Source organism: Electrona antarctica (assembly GCF_951216825.1).
Source record: "Electrona antarctica genome assembly, chromosome: 13".
Taxonomy (NCBI): Eukaryota; Metazoa; Chordata; class Actinopteri; order Myctophiformes; family Myctophidae; genus Electrona; species Electrona antarctica.
In genome coordinates, this window is record NC_136794.1 from 30,214,331 (window position 1) to 30,234,732 (window position 20,402).

The 20,402-nt window shown below is 42.9% G+C and overlaps 1 protein-coding gene across 1 annotated transcript in view; it reads left to right on the plus strand.

Annotated features, from left to right (window-relative positions):
- ahr2 (aryl hydrocarbon receptor 2) overlaps positions 1-20,402 on the plus strand; it is a 73,644-nt gene that overhangs the window by 43,974 nt on the left and 9,268 nt on the right. The window contains exons 3-9 of the mRNA XM_079518919.1: positions 4,990-5,090; positions 7,733-7,822; positions 16,303-16,423; positions 17,148-17,275; positions 17,600-17,802; positions 19,318-19,427; positions 20,019-20,160. Of these exons, the coding sequence (XP_079375045.1) occupies positions 4,990-5,090; positions 7,733-7,822; positions 16,303-16,423; positions 17,148-17,275; positions 17,600-17,802; positions 19,318-19,427; positions 20,019-20,160 (895 nt within the window). The remainder of the gene's footprint in view (positions 1-4,989; positions 5,091-7,732; positions 7,823-16,302; positions 16,424-17,147; positions 17,276-17,599; positions 17,803-19,317; positions 19,428-20,018; positions 20,161-20,402) is intronic.

Sequence of the window (20,402 nt, forward strand, 5' to 3'; positions counted from 1 at the left end):
ACTTTGGGCTTGTTTTTTCTGTAACGTCGCTTGTAAATATTGGTAGTTGCGGGTTGCGTTTTTTTGGGGCTTAATTGTTTATTGTAAAGTGTAGTTGCTTATTTGGACTTGCTTCGTAAAGTTGTTTAAACCACTGGTTCTCAAACATTTTCATGTCAAGGACCCCACTTGTGGTACTTTAAGTAAATTTTGATGCCAATACATTTGTACTTTTACTCGAGTACATTTTGAATTCCGGACTTTACTTGTAACAGAGCATTTCTATATTGCAGTATTGATACTTTTACTTAAATAAAACAATGTGAGTACCTTTTCCACCACTGGTGGTATACACGCCCGCCCATTCACGTTGGCATGAAAAATTGAGACAGAGCGCCACTGGAGCCAAAACAAACAGTCGTGCGCTGAGTGCCAGTTGTCGAGCTTGGCACGGGCCCTACCGCTCTCCTTCTCTCTAGAAACGCCAGATGCCAAGCATGGAATAACAAAACGTTACACAGTGTACGCTCCCTCCTTGCTGACACTGGCCCGGGAGGCTTCGCCGTGCCACGAACAACATATCTGGGATCGCTGCAGCCGCACCTCTCTGTGTAAAAGAACCACGGTTCGTTATAGGGGCCCTTTGCCAAAAGTATAGTCTTTTGTAATCTCTTAACTGGAAGTGGTTGTCTAAACAGGCTTTGTTCCCTGACTGGCAGGGGGGGGGGGGAGAGAGGAGAGAGGAGAGAGGAGAGAGAGAGAGGAGAGAGAGGAGAGAGAGAGAGAGGAGAGAGAGAGAGAGAGAGAGAGAGAGAGAGAGAGAGAGAGAGAGAGAGACCCATAAATAAGAGAGAGAGAGAGAGAGAGTACTCAGTATAGGCCTGTATTGAAAATGTTACTTGATTCAAAGTCCAAAGTATTGTCACATCGCTGCTGTCGGGCAGAAACATCTTATCTCCATTTTTTCCACTGTCAGCTTGCCATTCTTAAATTATAGCAACATATATAAGCCTGTCAAAATGAGCTCCTATAGCATGATCTTACACAGCCAGACACTGGAACGGTCATTTAGAATGACAGACTGCAGTAAGTGTGCTGCTGAAGGGAGCACAAAGTCTCATAATTATCTGAGGGAAGAGATTGCACTTGTCTTGTTGCATCGTCTAGTGAGATAAGAATTACTGGCATGAAGTTGAATTATACATGCTGCCAACAATAGACTCAAAAAGTGTCAAATCATGCACTGCCCCATGCTTTTCAGTTTGGAAAGTCAAAGTCTCATGCCTTTCAAGAAGTCACATAAGTTTCTGTACATTGTACCGGCTGCAATTATCCACTGAGATGACACCCTTTCTGTCTACTTATGCTGCGTCTCATTGGTGAGCTTTGGACAGTTCAGAAACCTGCCTACCAATGACATCATCAGCGTGGATCGATTCCAAGCTAACATTGTTTGAAATCTTGTTTGAAATTACAAATAGTACTACAAATAAACTACTATAGTATTAGATATAGGCAGGTTTCTGAAGTGGTGCATTAGTGACAAGTGAGGACCAATTACATGAACACAGATTGGATAGAGGTGAAGTAAGTGGTGCCACAAACATATTCTTCACCTAAACAACTAAAACAGTGATAAGCACTGAATAGTTATATATATATATAATAATATATTTATTCCACTGTATAAATATGTGTTACTGTGTTGCTGTCTGAGATTGATTAGCAGGAATGCTAACATTTGTGTTGCCTCCTTGCCGGCCGAGCCAGTAGAATGTTAGAGATGTGACGAACAACAGCCTAACGTCAACCTCAAATGCCAACAAAACGTTGCAGTCAAAACTCTTGAAATAAAAACAGGTTTTAAAAAAAATATTTAATTCGCTATTGTGTTTCTTTGATGCAGTATAAACTCTTGTTCATAACTTTTTTTTAAATTCTGCAGGCAAGCTGCAATAAATCATGGATCCTTTTTTGTCTCAGTCCAGCAAATGCATGGCACGCCGTTATAAAATGTACCTCGTTAATATTCCATGTCCTGGAAGCTGGCAGCTTCATAAATCATCGCTGTCGGGTGGAAACCTCATATGTCTAAAATCCTGTCGTTTAATATGCCAATTGATTCCTCCCCACATGTGTGTAACTTGTCACTAACTGACTCGCCGGCCAGTGAGAAGCCCCTACCGGGAGGACGTAGTATCACCCTCATCCCCGTCCAGCTTCCCTCCCCCAGACAAGGGCCAATTGTCTGGGGGACGCTCGACTAAGCCCACCACCTCTGCGGTGGTGGGCAGGAACTTTACCACTGCTCCAACCAAGCAAAACGTTACTGTTGTGTTTTTGAGGGATGCTAGCCTCTCCTATGCCCGGCTTTGTGTGTCTGTGTGTACCCATAGTGATGATTTGATTGGCTGAGCACCCCATAGTGATGATATGATTGGCTGAGCACCCCATAGTGATGATATGATTGGCTGAGCACCCCATAGTGATGATATGATTGGCTGAGCACCCTAGCTCTGGTCCATAGCCTTCTATTGCTTCTACGATTCTGCCCTGCAGTATAAGGCTATGGGACTTTCAGTTTTAAATCTCAAATGGAAATCAGACCAGCCTCTCCTCTTTTGTGGAAATCTCATGAACGTTTGACCTACTCACCAATACAAAGACGGGTTGTGTCAATAGAAAGCCTACTTTCCTTAGTGGACGCACTCTGAGCCCCCCACCACACGTATAAACGGTACTTTTTGGCCAAAAAGGGATTTGGTTTCCACCGGGAAAAAAATACTTTTAGTTACTCCAATGCGCCCTCTACCAATATTGCCCAGAGAACTGCCTCATAGAGAATATTTTTCCTCCGGTGAAAAAAAATCCCTTTCTGGCCAAAAAGTACAGTTTATACGTGTGGTGGGGGGCTCAGAGTGCGTCCACTAAGGAAAGTAGGCTTTCTAATGACACAACTCGCCTTTGTTTTGGTGAGTAACAAAAACGTTCTTTTTATTTACGCTAAAGAGGAGAGGCTGGTCTGCATTCATGCGAGCGGCAGAAGTTGAGAGTAACATAGCTCTAAATGAAACGCATTTAGAGCTATGGACCAGAGCTATGAGCACCCCATAGTGATGATATGATTAGCTGAGCACCCCATAGTGATGATTTGGTTGGCTGAGCACCCCATAGTGAGGATATGATTGGCTGAGCACCCCATAGTGATGATTTGATTGGCTGAGCACCCCATAGTGATGATTTGGTTGGCTGAGCACCCCATAGTGATGATTTGGTTGGCTGAGCACCCCATAGTGAGGATATGATTGGCTGAGCACCCCATAGTGATGATTTGGTTGGCTGAGCACCCCATAGTGAGGATATGATTGGCTGAGCACCCCATAGTGAGGATATGATTGACTGAGCACCCCATAGTGATGATTTGATTGGCTGAGCACCCCATAGTGATGATTTGATTGGCTGAGCAATGTACGTATTGAGGACAGAAAGGTGAGGAGGCCAATTGTGATTGGCCGCAATGACAGAACAGTGAGGAGGCCAATTGTGATTGGCTGGAATGTGGTGATGTATGATGATAAGAGCGCCCCTCACTTCACACAAGTGTGTTTTTTTTAAACCATTTTAATTAGTGAAAATAGCAGATCTGCAAGCTCACAGCGCCTCACGATGAGCTTTTAGATCTGCTATTCTCACAGCTTTTGCGCAACACTCTTGTATGATGAAGTAGTAGGGCAGCAATTAAAATAAATATGGAGATTTCAGCACCACAGCAGTCTCATCTATCTGTTTCCACTCTGCTCCCAACGTGACCATGTTGGCATGTTTCATTCAAACAGAAACACAGTCAGGGACAACACTTTTAATTCTAAAATCTTTATTTTTTAGCACAGCTAACAGACTAAACAAGTGTAGCCAGCACTGCCTACATCCTCCTGCAGATGTGAGCGAACACCGAACAGTATCCAACATTATGTCACGCAGGAGCTAGCATAGAGAGAGTGATTGAGTGACTGAGTAAGAGAGAGAGTTGTGATCATCATGTGTGGAATTTCCTCACAGTGCCCATGATTTTCATTTAGCTGATGGCAGGACTTGAAACCGGTGTGGGGGGGGGGGGTCGTCATATCTTGCAAGTCTGATCGCACCCTACAAACCCTCCCGTGCACTCAGATCAGCCAACGCAGGGAAGCTGGAAGTACCTTCGCTAAAAATGCCGGGACACACATCCCAAACTCTTCTCCCTTCTTGCTCCAAAACTATGGAATGCACTTCCAATTGCAATCAGAACTGCAGACTCACTCCCAATCTTCCACCGTAGTCTGAAAACCCACCTCTTCAGACTCCATCTTAGCCCATAGCACTTGCCGTAGTACTTGCCCTAGCCTTGACCTCCTACAGGCGTATGCATAGGCTCAACTTATGTAACTTAAATAGCACTTTATGTAGACATAACACTCTATAGTATACACTTATAGTTTCATCGGATAGATATTCCACTGTTCTTAGCTTACGTATTCGTTTTTTTTTTTTTATGTATTTGATGTATTACCATGTTTTTTGTTCTTGCTTACTGTAAATCGCTCTGGATTAAGAGCGTAGATGCTAAATGCCTAAATTGTAAATTGTGGAAGCCTCGGTAATGTCCATTCATCAGTTGTGAGAGGCCTGCAGATTGCAGGAATGTCCCAGCCAAGGCATTGGCTAAATTGAGCTATTGTGGGGGAGAAGATTCACCAAAAATAACTGCTCCACAAGGTTGGACCAACAATTTGGCAGAGAGTGGGTTTTCAGAACGTAAAATAGCGTCCAAAAGAATAAAGAAGGGGGGAGCAGGAGGAAGAAATAAAAGGAAAATAAATAAAGAATAGAAAGTAAAAGCTGTATTGGCTGTATTGCTTTACGGCTTTGCGTGCTAATGTGTTGTCTTTCTTTCTCTCTCTCCCCCCACATCTCTCTCTCCCTCTCCTCCCCCCCCCCCCTCTCTCTCTCCCTCTCTCTTGTTGCCTGCAGCGACCATGAAGAAAAGTGTCATGTTTCCCGCTGGAAACAACGGCCTCAACACAAATGGGATGGACGCCACACGCTTCTCTGAAGGGGATCTGTTGCTCCAGGTACTGCATTTAAACGCACCCAGCCAACGCTATAATGCCATTTTACAGCTAAGGAAAGTCATGGCTAAGTTAAGATGACGTGTGTGTGTGTGTGTGTGTGTGTGTGTGTGTGTGTGTGTGTGTGTGTGTGTGTGTGTGTGTGTGTGTGTGTGTGTGTGTGTGTGTGTGTGTGTGTGTGTGTGTGTGTGTGTGTGTGTGTGTGTGTGTGTGTGTGTGTGTGTGTGTGTGTGTGTGTGTGTGCGTGTGTGAATGTTTTTATCTGATTTCAGTATTTATTGATGATGAATTTTCTCTATTATTAAGGTTATTGTAGCGGATAATTTGTATTGGGGGTGAGGGGGGGGGGGGGGGGCGGGACAGGGGTCGTGAGACATGGCCAAACATTTCTGGGGGTCCCCAGCCAAAAATGTTGAGAACGCCTGTTCTACATCAGCATTTTTGTTTTTTAAATAATAATAAAAAGCAGAAGGAGTAGTTTTGCAAGCACATGGGAAATCATACAGGTTCGATAGGAATGAATGGACCAAAAACGCAATCACAGACATTTATCACAGACGTAAAGTATTGTATTTACACATATAATAGATGCATGTGTATTGTGTACCACCCGGGAATTGAACCCCCGTCTCCCGTGTGGAGAGGAGACCGACATCAAGGAGAATTCCCCTTTAGGCTAGTGGTTAAGATGCACATAAGCACACATATCACTGCACTGTGCAGTAGTTTGGCTCAGTGGCTGTATTGGACAAACTGTCTCGCGAAGTCAAAACTTTTTTTTACAAATCCAAACACCACACTGCAGCCAAGCTGTGTCTGTCCTTGAGCAATACGATAATGAGCACTCATTGGGAATTGCTCTGGATATGAACGCACATCAGCTAAATAGCAAAAAGATGTTTAAAAAGACACACGCACACACACACACACACACACACACACACACACACACACACACACACACACACACACACACACACACACACACACACACACACACACACACACACACACACACACACACACACACACACACACACAGGAGTGCAGGGTTCCAAAATAAATTGATAGACACAGGAGTACAATGTAAACAGACAGAAGTGCATGTTATTTCTGTCATCTGAGGTACAATTAGGCATTTAGCGGACACTCTTATTATCTGGAGACATTTACAGAGTGCAAGGCCGGTGTATAGAGACAGACAGCAATGGACTGGACTGTACTCAACAACAGCAGCATACGTGGTCGAGTAATTTGAACGCAAAGCAAATATGTGCTACAAAGTGGCTATTGAACATGTAGACATTGAAACTATAAATGACATACTTGCGAATACGCAAACCACATCTATCTAAACATGCACACAGTAGCATGCAATGTGAACATCGTCTCTGTTGGGTGGAAACCTCATTTTGTGCAAAACGGTTACTTTTCAGCATTCATCTCATCTCTCTCGGCCAAAGGGTCCTTGGCCTGAAAAGGCCCCTGATCTAAACAGGCAGGGGTCAGTCGCTATAACCACGTTCCCAGTCTTGTCTCGTCACACGAGGGTAAAAGCCTGGGAAAAAAAATCTTTTTCTTACTTATTTTTTTCCAGACCAATCACAACAGGTTTCTTGACCTGGGAATGTAAACAGATCTGCACGGTATAATGCTAACTTCCTGTAGGGCTTTTAGGGCGGTACTTCCTGTCCTTTAGGGCGGTACTTCCTGTCCTTTAGGGCGGTACTTCCTGGGCTTCCGCTTACAGTATGTGGCATTGAGCAGCCGTTGTTAACGTCCAGCCTGGCAGACAGACACACACGCGAGGTGACTTTCATTCTCTACTGCAACTGTTTGATGTGCGACTTGAATTTTCCTCGTGTGACGCTAAAGCAGTGGTGTGGTTTTAAATTTGTATATATATTTTTTTACACATTTTTATCCCCATTTTTTGTCGTTATGCCAAATAATTCCTTCCCACACACATTTCTGCGTTGTGGGGACAGGTGCCACCTCAGCCCGTAGGAATACATGCAGAGATACAGTACCCTCCCCATGCACCCGGCTTCCCTCCCACCAACACTAATCAATTGTGTTCGTATAGACTACGGTCTACCATGGTAGATTTGAACCAACAACCTCTGCGGTGGTGGGCTAAGTTGAATCTTGACCTTCTGGTCCAAAGTTCTTCTCAGATCCTGTGTCTTGGTGAGAGACATGTCATTTGACACGATCTATGTGTCTCAATAGAAGAGCAAGGAGTCAAAATACAGCCACCCCAATTGTATAAGTTAGTTTTTATTAACATACTCCACCATACAGATTGTATAAGTTATATACTATACGATCGCTGCGACGCGCTGTGAGCTTGTACATTTTCAGAGCGCAATACCCAAGCGTAACCAAACATAAAATGACTATTCTATTTTCAGCATGCTATCAAGGCACCACCAAAATACAACAAAACACACAATCAACTGTACATTTAGTCGACTAAAATCTTATGATATTTTGTCGACTATAACAAGACTAGACTAAAGGTAAAGCATAAAAACTAAATTAAGTTTTGTTCAAAAGACTATGACACAACCCTATATACAAATCTGCTGCCAAAATAACACTTCACCTGACTCAGTGAACGTGTTGTTGTCCTCTCTGTGCAGGCGCTCAATGGCTTCGTGATGGTGGTGACAGCTGATGGCCTGGTCTTCTACGTCTCCACCACCATCCAGGACTACCTGGGCTTCCATCAGGTATGGTATAACACCTGGCTGCCCATCCAGCTCTTGTTTGTCCTTGTTTGTTTGTTTGTTTGTTTGTTTGTTTGTTTGTTTGTTTGTTTGTTTGTTTGTTTGTTTGTTTGTTTATTTATTTATTTATTTATTTATTTATGTATTTATGTATTTATGTATTTATGTATTTATTTATTTATTTATTTATTTATTCATTCATTCATTCATTCATTCATTCATTCATTCATTCATTCATTCATTCATTCATTCATTCATTCATTCATTCATTCATTCATTCATTCATTCATTTTATTTATTTATTTATTAAAGCTAACATCCCTGTGCTGGGGGAAACATAAACATTCATCATTGACGTGTGCTCGTATAGATTGGCTAGCTGCTATTTATCGGTGAAGAGGTTGTTCTATAGCAGACCTAGTACAGAGCTGTCGTGGAATGCACACGCAGCATGTGAGAACAATGGTCGGCCATGCGATCAAACATGCTCTGCTCCCGCGCTTGCGGTTAGGGTTAGGTTAGGGTTTGAGGTACGTTGTAGAGCTAATGTCACTCGGACCAATAGTATGTCGGAACTAAAGCCTGTAGTACCCGCTGTCGTTTTTTTGTCCACAATTCCATGCTGTATTGATGTGGTAGCATTAAGAGAGATAACAAACGTTCAATCAAAATAACAATTATTCTACATTCTCTAATTGTGTGTGGACTTCTTGTAAATTAAGTAATGCAGATTAAGCAAATGGACAGGTTACCAAATGGACCCGCAATGGTCCATTTAGTTTCATTTTACATTCACAAGAGTTAAAGATCTATAAGAGTCCATTTGGTTACCAACTCTCCATCATTTAGCTGGGTACCACCTGGAACCCCTCAAGATCCACTGGTGATCCCCGGACCACTGCTTGATAACCACTGGTATAGCAGAACCTTAGCATCGCTGATCTGGGGAGAACATTAGCCAACAATAGCCGATCTTTGAGCTTTTTTCGGAGAAGAGATTTAGTACTAGAGATTATAAGTGGTTAAAGAATGATTTGCATTGTTATAGTATTTTCTTTTACAGAGTTTAACTCCCACACAACATAAAAAATGATAAGACATTAATAGTCTCAAATTAAACACCACCGGCGTCTAGCACATAATTTGCGGGTGCGTCCCCCTCTCCATCAACACACGAGTGCATCAGTCTATATGCTGTGTTTAATCTCCGTGTCTCCAGCGATCCGCCACGTTCCCCCAGCACAATAAGAAGTGAATCACTCTCTGACATGTAGATTGACGAGTGCATTTGAATTGAGGAAATGGATTAGCATGGAGCAGAGTGGCAGTAAATTTAGGCATTAGAGGCTGGGATGAAACAGGCTTTTGTTGAACGTCTAACGTTCTGGATGGCTTGGCTCCTTTGAGAAATAGCCCCTCTCGGTGGAAAACAGAAATGCCAAGGGCAACATTTGTAGTTAATCAGTGCTGCAAACAGAGAGAGGGCCCCAGCCTCCGCTCTCTCACAGACGAGAACGAACAAACGGCTCCGGTGCATGACTTGGGATGAGTCCAAATTGTTTTCCCGTCTCAGCATCAAAGAAGCAGATCTCTGCCTCAACCACCTGTTACCTAACCGAAATAGTTAGGTGTTGAAGGAAATGTCTTGTAGCAAATTTTGCAGTTGCGTTTTTGCCCTCTCCTTGGGATATACACTAGTATATATGTTTTTGCTGCTAGACAAAGGGGAGATTCCGTCGCTTATGTGCAGGGATGGTCCGCCATGAATATGTAATCTGCTGCACCGTAGCACATGTGGTTCCCATTATCTCTGCTTTCTTTCATTATCTCTATTGCATCTGTACTGCTCCGCGGCAGAGCCCACAAGAAAGTCTGAGCGCAGTGCTGGGGTTAGGCTTTCATCTTCTCTTCTGTCACTGTGATGCTGTACTGTAATGTATACTATGCAAGCTAAGCTAGTTGAAAACAACAAAACAGGAACTCGTCTTGAAGAGAAATACAAAGAAGCATTTTGTAACAGTAAATGAGAATAAGATAAAAGTGCAACTACGCTAAAATGTTTTGTGAAAAACAGTGTTTCACAAACACAGATATTTGATGTCCCGTTATAAAAAGGGATGTGTAAATATGTTACATTTGCATTAATTGACTAGTGTATTAATTGACTAATGTATTTTGACTCGATGTAGTGGTGAAAAGCAGTGAAGAAAAAAACGTGACTGTTGAAAAGGCAAAAAACGCAGATCTATAAGCTCACAAGAGCTGGGCTATTTTTACTACTTTTCCGCGACACTCTTTAACAATGACCTACTACGTTTGTACATTTAGCTTTTTTTAAAATAGCTTGTAGATCGGCTACTAGAGATTTGGTGTAGAGGGGAGAAACAGGAGTTGACCTAGCATAGAGCTTTGGGGGCGGCCAACTCACCCATCAGAATGTGATTTTCCATTCATTTCTTATACTTTTTTTTACCAATGCCTAACACTACTCTCCCACTGCCAACCTGGGGAGAGCCCCGAACTGAGCTCATGCTTCCTTCAATGCATGAGAAGTGAGCAGGCCGCTTCTTATCACCTGACAGTTTCCCCGGCAATCAGTTAATTTCCCCTCCCATCAAGTGCCCCAGCTGACCAGGGGGAGGCAGTATAGAGACCAGGATTACTGCATGTCTTTTGTGAGGGAACCTACCTCAGGGGGACACGGGGAGAACATGCAAACTCCACACAGAAAGACCATTTTGCCAACCCCAGCTAGGGTATGGAGCTGATGACGCGGGGGAGAGAACAACGTTATGAGCTCGCAGGTCTGCTATTCTCGGCAAAGCATGAATCGGAGGCTTTACTCTGTGGACACACTGCTGCTCAGTTGTCAAGGTCCTTCCAGCTATTGCTGGGTGCTGACAGCTCTCCACGAGGCCCCTCTCTCTGTCGTCACTGGAGCCAGTCAGTGTCTGCGTCTCCATAGCCGTCCCACGCAAACCAAGCCAGCTCTCTGCTAGAAAGAGAGAGAGCGAGAGAGGCTTTCCCCCTCTGGCGCTGCATGCCCACACATCACATGCACAGCACCACCCCATGCCATGCCACTTCTTTTTTTTGCCTTAGGCCTGATGTCCTGCAGACCACTGATTATTAACCCTCTAAAGTTAAAAATCTTTGCATATTTTACTTCCTTTAGGCAATAATAACAACAATCAATTTTGTTTTTAATAACATACCCACCAGTTATTAAAATATAAGCCTCTACCAGACGGTAGAGATGTCACATTGTGGTAAACGTGCAAGCTAAACTAAAGTAATCCAAAAATACTATTTGCTATGAATAAATACAACTAATTGTTGTTATTATGATATATTGAATGTGTTTTCATTATAATATATGCTGAAATTGTGCTATAAGTATGATTTTATTCCTGTCAAAAAAATGCTTGAATTTGGTAAAAGGCAGTAATGCCAAGATAATATATTGACAATTTATAACGGAAAACAAAACAAAATAATAACTTTTGAACATCCACTGTTGCTAATATCTGTTTACACAGATGGAGACTAAATCATTTTACAGTGCAAGAAACTGAACTTTCACTACTTCTACCATAAAGTGACAAACAACCCGTTTGGTAGAGCATGTTTTCTGAAAATTATTTGACCATTATCTTTATTATTTGTATTATATATTATATATCAAGTTACATAACTTGCTCTACCAATTGGTCGATTTTACTGTTAAAGGGTCCATGTTTTTGACAGGATATCAAATATCCTATTACTTAAAGTAGTAATAGTAATAATAGTATATTGATACTTGATGACAAGCAAAACAAGAAAAAGCAATAACAAAAAATTGAAACTGAACTTTTTTGATCAGAAAACAGCCGATCTACAAACTTGTTTAATCTCTCAAGACAGATTCTGCTAACAGCAGCACCACTGCCCTAAACATGTAGTGTTGTTAGTATCTTCACTTTCGACTGCACACCTGCACATGCCTCAAACCATGTCATCAAGTTCGCAGACGACACTACAGTGATTGGCCTTATCAAGAACAACGACGAACGCGCCTATATGGAGGAAGTACAACACCAGGTGAGGTGGTGCGCAGAGAACAACCTCGCCCTTAACACCTCCAAGACAAAGGAGCTGGTGGTGGACTTCAGACGGAGCAGAGGGGGGCAGCATGCTCCGATCCTCATCGATGGTGTGGAGGTGGAGCGTGTCACCAGCTTCAAGTTCCTGGGGGTCCACATATCTGAAGACCTCTCCTGGACCCTAAACACATCATCCCTCATAAAGAAGGCCCACCAGCATCTCTTTTTCTTGCGGAGACTAAGGAAAGTCAAGCTATCCCACCAGACTCTGGAAAACCTTTACCGGGGTACCATTGAAAGTACATTGACCTACTGTATCACCGCTTGGTACGGAAACTGTACTGTGGCAGAGCGGAAATCACTACAGAAGGTGGTGAAAACTGCACAGCGCATTATAGGTTCCTCATTACCATCAATTGAGTACATCCACAAACAACGCTGCCAGTCTAAAGCCCTCAGCATCATCAAGGATGCCTCCCACCCCAACAACAGACTGTTCCACCCCTCCCATTCACAGAGGAGAAAAGGCTACAGATGCCTCAAGACTTCAACCACCCGATCCAGAAACAGCTTCTTCCCCTCAGTCATTGTCCTCTTGAACTCTCTGACCAAGAGATAGAGTCGTCGTCTCCCCCCCCCCCCCCCCCCCCCCTCCCGGTCCAAAAACATGAACTCTTCACTGACTGTACATACACTGGTATTTCTCTTTCTTACTGCTTTTTATTATTGGTACCTACTGGGTGCTACTACTAACACATATGATTACTTTTGTACTGCTTTGGAGTGATGTCAAGAAATCAATTTCGTTGTACATGTGTGTAAACAGTGTTCAATGACAAAATAAAATCCATCCATCCATCCATCCATAAGTAGGAATAAACACAGAAGCACCCAGGAGGAAGTGGACTAATAAAGGGGAGGAGCCAAACTGAGTTCCTGTTTTTTCTTTACCAAATGGGTCCCCACATTGCAAGCTTGTAGATTTGATCTGAACAACTTTTAAGTGGATGGTTTAAAATCCAAGAACACAATTGCATTATGTTGCATAATCGCAGATACAGCCGTCGTAAAAAAAGTAAAAAAAAGTGTGATAGATAAGATCATCCAAAAAAACCCGTCATGAGTGGCTCCCATGATGAGTCCCATGATGCCACAGTCGTACATCTAAACCAAATCATAAGATGGGGGAAGAATCTAAACAGCAGTCTCTATTAGCCTGGCTTGGCCCCATACTAATATCACAGTGTAATCCACGAAGGCGGATTACTTTTTTTTCACCAGAAGATTTGCGTCTGGCCACTTCGAGGCTAAGTCTATAGCAGTAGAGCTTTAATTTTGCCTATGATTTGGGTGATGCGCACGCACGCACGCATGCACGCACGCACGCACGCACGCACGCACGCACGCACGCACGCACGCACGCACGCACGCACGCACGCACGCACACACACACACACACACACACACACACACACACACACACACACACTATGACTATTGTGAGCTTCCAATAAAACAGGAATATACAATGAAAAGCAGTCTCTGGTAATGCAGTTTGACAACATCACGTTTGATGTTAAAGGTGTGCTTGTGCGTGTGCGCGCGTGTGTGTGTGTGTGCGTGCGTGCGCGGCAGTCAGAGCCCTGTTTATTCAGCGCTCCCAACAGCCGAGGCACTGAGGTACACGCCACAAACCACACACTACCTCTTGTTTTTATAAATGAGCTGTGTGGTATATAGGGCTGGCTTCTCTGCACCAGAGTAACTAAGTACATTTACTCGGTGGTGGAAAGTAACTTAAGTATTTACTCAAGTGCTGTACTTAAACGTATTTCCAATTTCCAATATGTTATGGTTCTGCTCCACTACATCTCAGAGGTATATTGGCTATTTTCAAAAGATTGACAACATTTTTTAAACTTGTGAAATGGAACATTCTGCACATGAAGTTTTTACTTTAATAAGTAAAAGTATCAATTCTGCAGTATAGAAATACTCATTGTGCAGAATGTCCCATGTCACAAGTTTTCAAATGTATACAATCATTTAGATAATAGCAGATCTGCCTAAATGAAGTGCCTAATGTGTGTTTTGTAATAATAATCAAAATCTACAGTAACTAGTAACTGAAGTTTTCAAATAATTGTAGTGTAAAAGTACAATATTTGCCACTGAGATGTACTTTGGTGGAGTAGAAGTAAAAGTATTGAAAACTGGAACTACTCAAATAAAGTACAAATAATAATAAATGTACTTAGTTACTTTACGCCACTGTCTATTGGTGCTTTAAGTGCGGTATGTCTTAGTAATAGAATCTGAGTAGTTCTTCCACCACCACCATTGACTGCACCAGAACAGACACTGGCCAGGCTGGGACAGGACCTCCAATAGATGCAAGCCTTTGCGCCCCAAGGGTTCGTTGGGCTTATAATAACAGACATGCTTTTTCCAGGACTTTCATAAACAGAACTTCTTTAAATATACCGTAATGCATATTATTCTGAGGTGCACACAATCATTTCCTCTTTTTTTCCCCTTCTCCTCCCCATACCAAATGTGAGCGGTTTGTATTAGTTTTCCATTCGGTCAAGTCGTTTGGGGACCTCTTCCTCCCCCACCCAGCATGGCGTCTCTGCCGGCTGGAAACCTCACATGTTCAAAACTGTTTCTTTTTAGGATTGATATTCAGAAACGGCAAATGTAGCAGATATACACGCCGCGTTTAGAGCTTGCAGATCTGCTACGTTTGATGCTTTTGCGCTGTTGTGTGATCAAGTAGGGCGCTAATTTTACGAAAAAACACAAAAATAAATATGGAGATAAGAGGTTTCTGCCCGACAACAACGATGTACCCATGGCTAAAGCGCCCCTTGGAATGCGTCACTCAGTTTGCAAAAGTCAACTTGCGCAAAGGTTTCTGTACTTCCCCTTTTCAGAGACCTTGGGCCCTATTATGCATGTCTTAAGTACCAGGTCTTATTACTTAACTTAAGACCTGGAGGCGTGATCAATGCCATTTGGCTATTCTGAGTGGCCAAACAGCATTGACCACGCCTCCAGGTCTTAAGTTAAGTCATAAGACCTGGTACTTAAGACACGCATAATAGGGCCCCTTGAATCTTGAATCTTGAGCTTGAATCTTGCCAGATTCTTAACTTGGGTCAGACGCCGATCCTGATTTTGGTAGCGAACGATTGTCTGCATGTTTTTTACTTATATTATCGTGTATATTATCTTGGCTAAAATTTTCTAAGCAAATTGAAAAAGTTAAGATTTTATTAATGTTTACTTTTTGAAAACATTATACTCATACGTAAAACAATAGATAACAATAAACACAAATAACATTTTATTCTACCACTCGTTAAGCCCTATTAATTAAAATAAATCATAAATAGCAGATTATCATTTTCACCTATTATTATGACATGAGCAAAATAGTGGAAAGTGGATACAAAAACAGGACTTGTTTCTTTGTTTTACCGTCGAAAAGAGGCCCATACATCGGCCTGACCAATACATTGGTCTGGCTCCCTGGGGGAATGCATCAGCCCTATGCAACAGTGTGTCTCTGTACTTCCCCTTTCACTGTCCCTGTCTGCTTTCTGTAGACTGCTTTCAAATTGACAACAATAGCAACAGTGAATGTTCCAACCCATATGAGCTTCCATTCCGTTTCCTGGATGTCTGTCTGGATATAAAAACAGCCTTGTTGTTGGTCTGCTGCTAGCTTGAAATCTGGTCACTATACCAGTGTTGCCAGGTCTGCTTATTATAAGTGGCTTGTTTTCCTGTTGCGTTTTGTCAGGGCCAAATATTTATCCATTTGGGGATATAGATGTTTATAGATGTTTATTTAATTTTTTTTAAGTCAGCTTTGAAAGAAACCAGTGATGCACATCCTTTAATTGATGGTGTCGGAGGATTCCACATTTTGTTGGCAGAGTAGGCTAATAGAATGAGAATTTCTCCATGTTTGTTCTAAATTTGGCTGGTACCAGATCAACTGGTGTATTGTGTGTCAAAGTCAAAGTCGTACGATTAGTCACACACGTTAACGCAGTGTGTGTTCTCCGCATTTGACGCATCTCTTGGAGTGGTGAGCCGCAGCGTGCGCCACGCTCGGGAATCATTATTTGATTTGACCCCCAATCCAACCCATTGATGCTGAGTGCCAAGCAGGGAGGCATTGGGTTCCATTTTTACAGTCTTTGGTATGACCCGGCCGGGGATCGAACCCCCGACCTCCCAGTTTCAGGGTGGACACTCTAACCACAAGGCCACTGTCTGGTGTGTAAAAGCGGGAGGAGAAATACCCTGTGACAGGCTGACCAAAGTGTCCAACTACACTAACACTAGTATGTACGTATGCGTTGTCTTGTGTTCCCCCCCCTGCAGTCAGACGTGATCCACCAGAGTGTCTATGAGCTCATCCACACAGACGACAGGGGCCTGTTCAGACAGCAGCTGCACTTCGCCCTCAACCCCAAACCCTTCATCCAGGAGCCCGGTTCAGATGGTAAGATGTTTACACATGACAGTAAAACCCCAAACCCTTCACCCAGGAGCCCGGTTCAGATGGTAAGAACTTTACACATAACGGTAAAACCCCAAACCCTTCACCCAGGAGCCCGGTTCAGATGGTAAGATGTTTACACATAACGGTAAAACCCCAAACCCTACACCCAGGAGCCCGGTTCAGATGGTAAGATGTTTACACATAACGGTAAAACCCCAAACCCTTCACCCAGGAGCCCGGTTCAGATGGTAAGATGTTTACACATAACGGTAAAACCCCAAACCCTACACCCAGGAGCCCGGTTCAGATGGTAAGATGTTTACACATAACGGTAAAACCCCAAACCCTTCACCCAGGAGCCCGGTTCAGATGGTAAGATGTTTACACACATCTTACCATCTTACACAAACCTACAAATACAAATACTCTGTGTAGCTTTGGATCTTTGTATCTTTTGCATCTGCCCGTGTGTGAACGCAGCATTACCCTCAACCTCAAAGCCTACTCTACACCCATGCAGGAGCCAGGGTCAGATTGTAAGATGGACAGAACTAATCAATGTACACGAAAAAGCTTGTCGACCGGAGTTTGTTGACCGGTCAACCCTCCCAGGACCATTTTGTTATTTTTATTTTGTTAAATTATCCAATGTGTACACTCGACACATACACTCAACCTTTTGCAAAGAGCATTTTAAATAATTCATTTTTGGTTTTTTCGTCAGCTATGCCAGGTAGCAGTGACACCGTGAACTATGACCCCGATCGTCTTCCCCCGGAGAACTCCTCCTTCCTGGAGAGAAGTTTTATCTGTCGCTTCCGCTGTCTCTTGGACAACTCCTCTGGCTTCCTGGTAAGACTCTGACCCTGACCCTACCTCACCACTATTGATGTCCCGATCATGTTTTTTTCCTCCTGATCCGATCCATATCACAATAGTACAATATCCAAAATCACAGATTATAGTCTAATATCATGATATTGATATAATATTGATACTAGGGATGTCCTGATCACGTTTTTTTGTTGTTGCTCCCGATCTGATTCGATCATTTGACAATGCCGTGATCGGCCCCCGCTTTCCGATCACACGATCTGATCGGGACAACCCTACTAGTCACCACGTATTATTTATTACAATGATCAATATGGTGACTCCCTGTCCTACCACCACCAGGCCCTGAAGTTTCAAGGGCGGCTGAAGTACCTCCACGGTCAGAGCTGTGTGAGTGAGGACGGGACGCGCATCCAGCCCCAGCTGTCCTTCTTCTCGGTGGCCATGCCCGTCCAGCCTCCCTCCATCCTGGAGATCCGGACCAAGACGCTCATCTTCCAGACCAAGCACAAGCTGGACTTCACTCCCATGGGCATCGACAGCAGGTGATGATGATAGCCATTTGACCCATTAAGACCCGAGGCCCATTACATACAAATGTCTTGTCTAAATCTAAATGTCTAAATCTAAAACTGTTTTCTGAAGAAAAAGAAATCACTGCTCAAACCTTTTCATATCAATAGCTATATACATTTGGCCTCCGAGCCCTATCTCAAACATATTTTGTTCCAGGGACCCCCAAAATATGAATATGAGATTTTCATACAAAATAATATAATAAGAATACAGATTTCTTTTGTCGATTTGAATGGCCTAAGATCAAAATCAGCCAAGACAACAATTTAGGCAATTTAGGCATTTCTTATCCAGAACAACCATACAAAGTGCAAGACCAGAATAAATTACATGAATCCTTGTCAACAAACGGTCACACCCACAACACCAGAGGGAGTGCAACGAACCATGTACAACCCAGATTCGGCACAAACAAGGGACTAAATTATTTTCGCTACTATGCCACCAAAATGTGGAACGCCCTACCAACAGTCATTAAGACATGCGAATCCCTTGACTCCTTCAAAACCGCTCTCAAAGGGCACCTACGGATGGCTGCAATTCGAAACTGGCCCCCGTAAAATCTGAATCCCCCCCCACCGCTAAATATCTAAAAAATATACTTTGCATGTATGGTCAAGCAACAGTAAAATATCTAAAATAGCCTACATCTGCATATTATAACTAACATCAACTGAGAAAAGTATGGTAACAGTTTACCTACTTATAGATTATAACATTAACTGAAATATCTCATAGATAGAAGTCATTAGCAAATATTAAAATGTGTCTCATATGCACCTATGAGTGTTTAATAGTTCTCCATGTGCAGTACTGTACATGCACACATTCTTGCCAAGCTGAGGAACCTGTTTTCAAAACGCTTTGGCTCCAAACGCCATCTGTTGGTGAATCCCAATAGACTGCAAAACTGCAACTGGGGAAGATATTGACCTTACTCTCTGGGCTGAACAATCTGGAAAATCTAATAGCTCACAATGTGTCACAACAATGCAAGATATTAAGTGGAGAGTGAAAGCAGCGGGGCCTGCCTACTGTAGTACAGTATGAATACAGCCCTTTGGAATCAGGTCAACTTTGGTGTAGGGTTTATTTAAGGACACTCACAACTTATGTTTTTCAGCAGTGTCAGCTGTGTCCACAACACATGAGATGAGACCGATGAGATATGGCAGTTTTTTGAGTGGTGTAAACCACTCCTACAACTGGCTTTGTTAGTTTACGTGTCTGTCTGTCTGTCTGTTCGTACCAAAAAATGAGCATGGTTGCTATGGTCACCCAGTTCACACGGGTGTGATTTCATTACGTCAGACATTACGTCAGACCACAGCTGATCAGTCTATAATTCTATATAAGACCTTACACCACTCAGTTCACACGGGTGTGATTTTTTTAATAGCATATAATGTGCTTTGGGCTGCAACTTTACAAGATAAAAAAAAAAGGCTAACCTGTTGTTTTGTGTGTCTCTCTTGTCTCTCCAGGGGGAAGGTGGTCCTGGGTTACTCTGAGATTGAGCTGTGCATGAGGGGCTCCGGCTACCAGTTCATCCATGCTGCAGACATGATGTACTGCGCTGACAACCACATTCGCAGTACGTTGACACACTTTGCTCTATAGGTTCATAGGTTCAGGATTTGTCCCGAACCTATGAGCCAAGATGATGTTATGTTTTAGTTTTTATTTTCTGTTTATTTATTTACTTCAGTTTGGTTTAGTTGGTTTTACGAGTGCATGGGTGGTTTTAGTTATAAGAATTTAGGAATCCAGGGGGCCCCCAGCTAAATTAGTTACTATAGCATTACAATCATTTAAAACACTATCCATTTATACGTTGGCTATTAAAAAATAGCAGATGTACAAGCTGGCAGCGCATCATAAATCTGAAATCACCAAACATTTTCAGTTGGGGATCCGCAGCCAAATACATATCACAAAGTTTGATAACCACTGCCTTAGCTGACCAAAGATCTAATCCTGCAGCACGGTCAGAATCAACTTTATTGTCACATCACAGTTTTACAAGTACAAGAGTGGGTGAAATTTGTTTTTGTGCATAGTTCCCATCGTGTCGTTATTCCAAGAAAAAGAGGAAAAAGAAGGGGGTGGGGGGTAGTGGTCACTGGTCGATTTAGTGTGTGAATGAATCTAAAGTGTAATGATGACTTTTCCCTTTCCCTGGCAGTGATAAAAACAGGAGAGAGTGGCTTGACGGTGTTCAGATTGCTGTCCAAAACAGCAGGCTGGGTGTGGGTGCAGGCCAACGCCAAGGTGGTCTTCAAAGGAGGGAGGCCTGACTTCATCATCGCACGCCAGAGAGCTCTAGTGTAAGTGCTGCTATACTGGATGCTGTCGATGTCAGGCAAGAAACCTCATATCCCCATTTTCAAACTTTTGGTGTTTTCAAACAGGTTTGTCTGTCTGAAAATACAAGTAATGATAGCAACCTGAGTTTGTTACTGCGAGAGTGAGGTCTAGCCAACACCAACATCGGATCGCTGCCCTCCACACTTTCCTATCTAACATCAGGTTCTTGAGCTCTGCAGTGTTGTTTGCTAAGCCGTCCGTG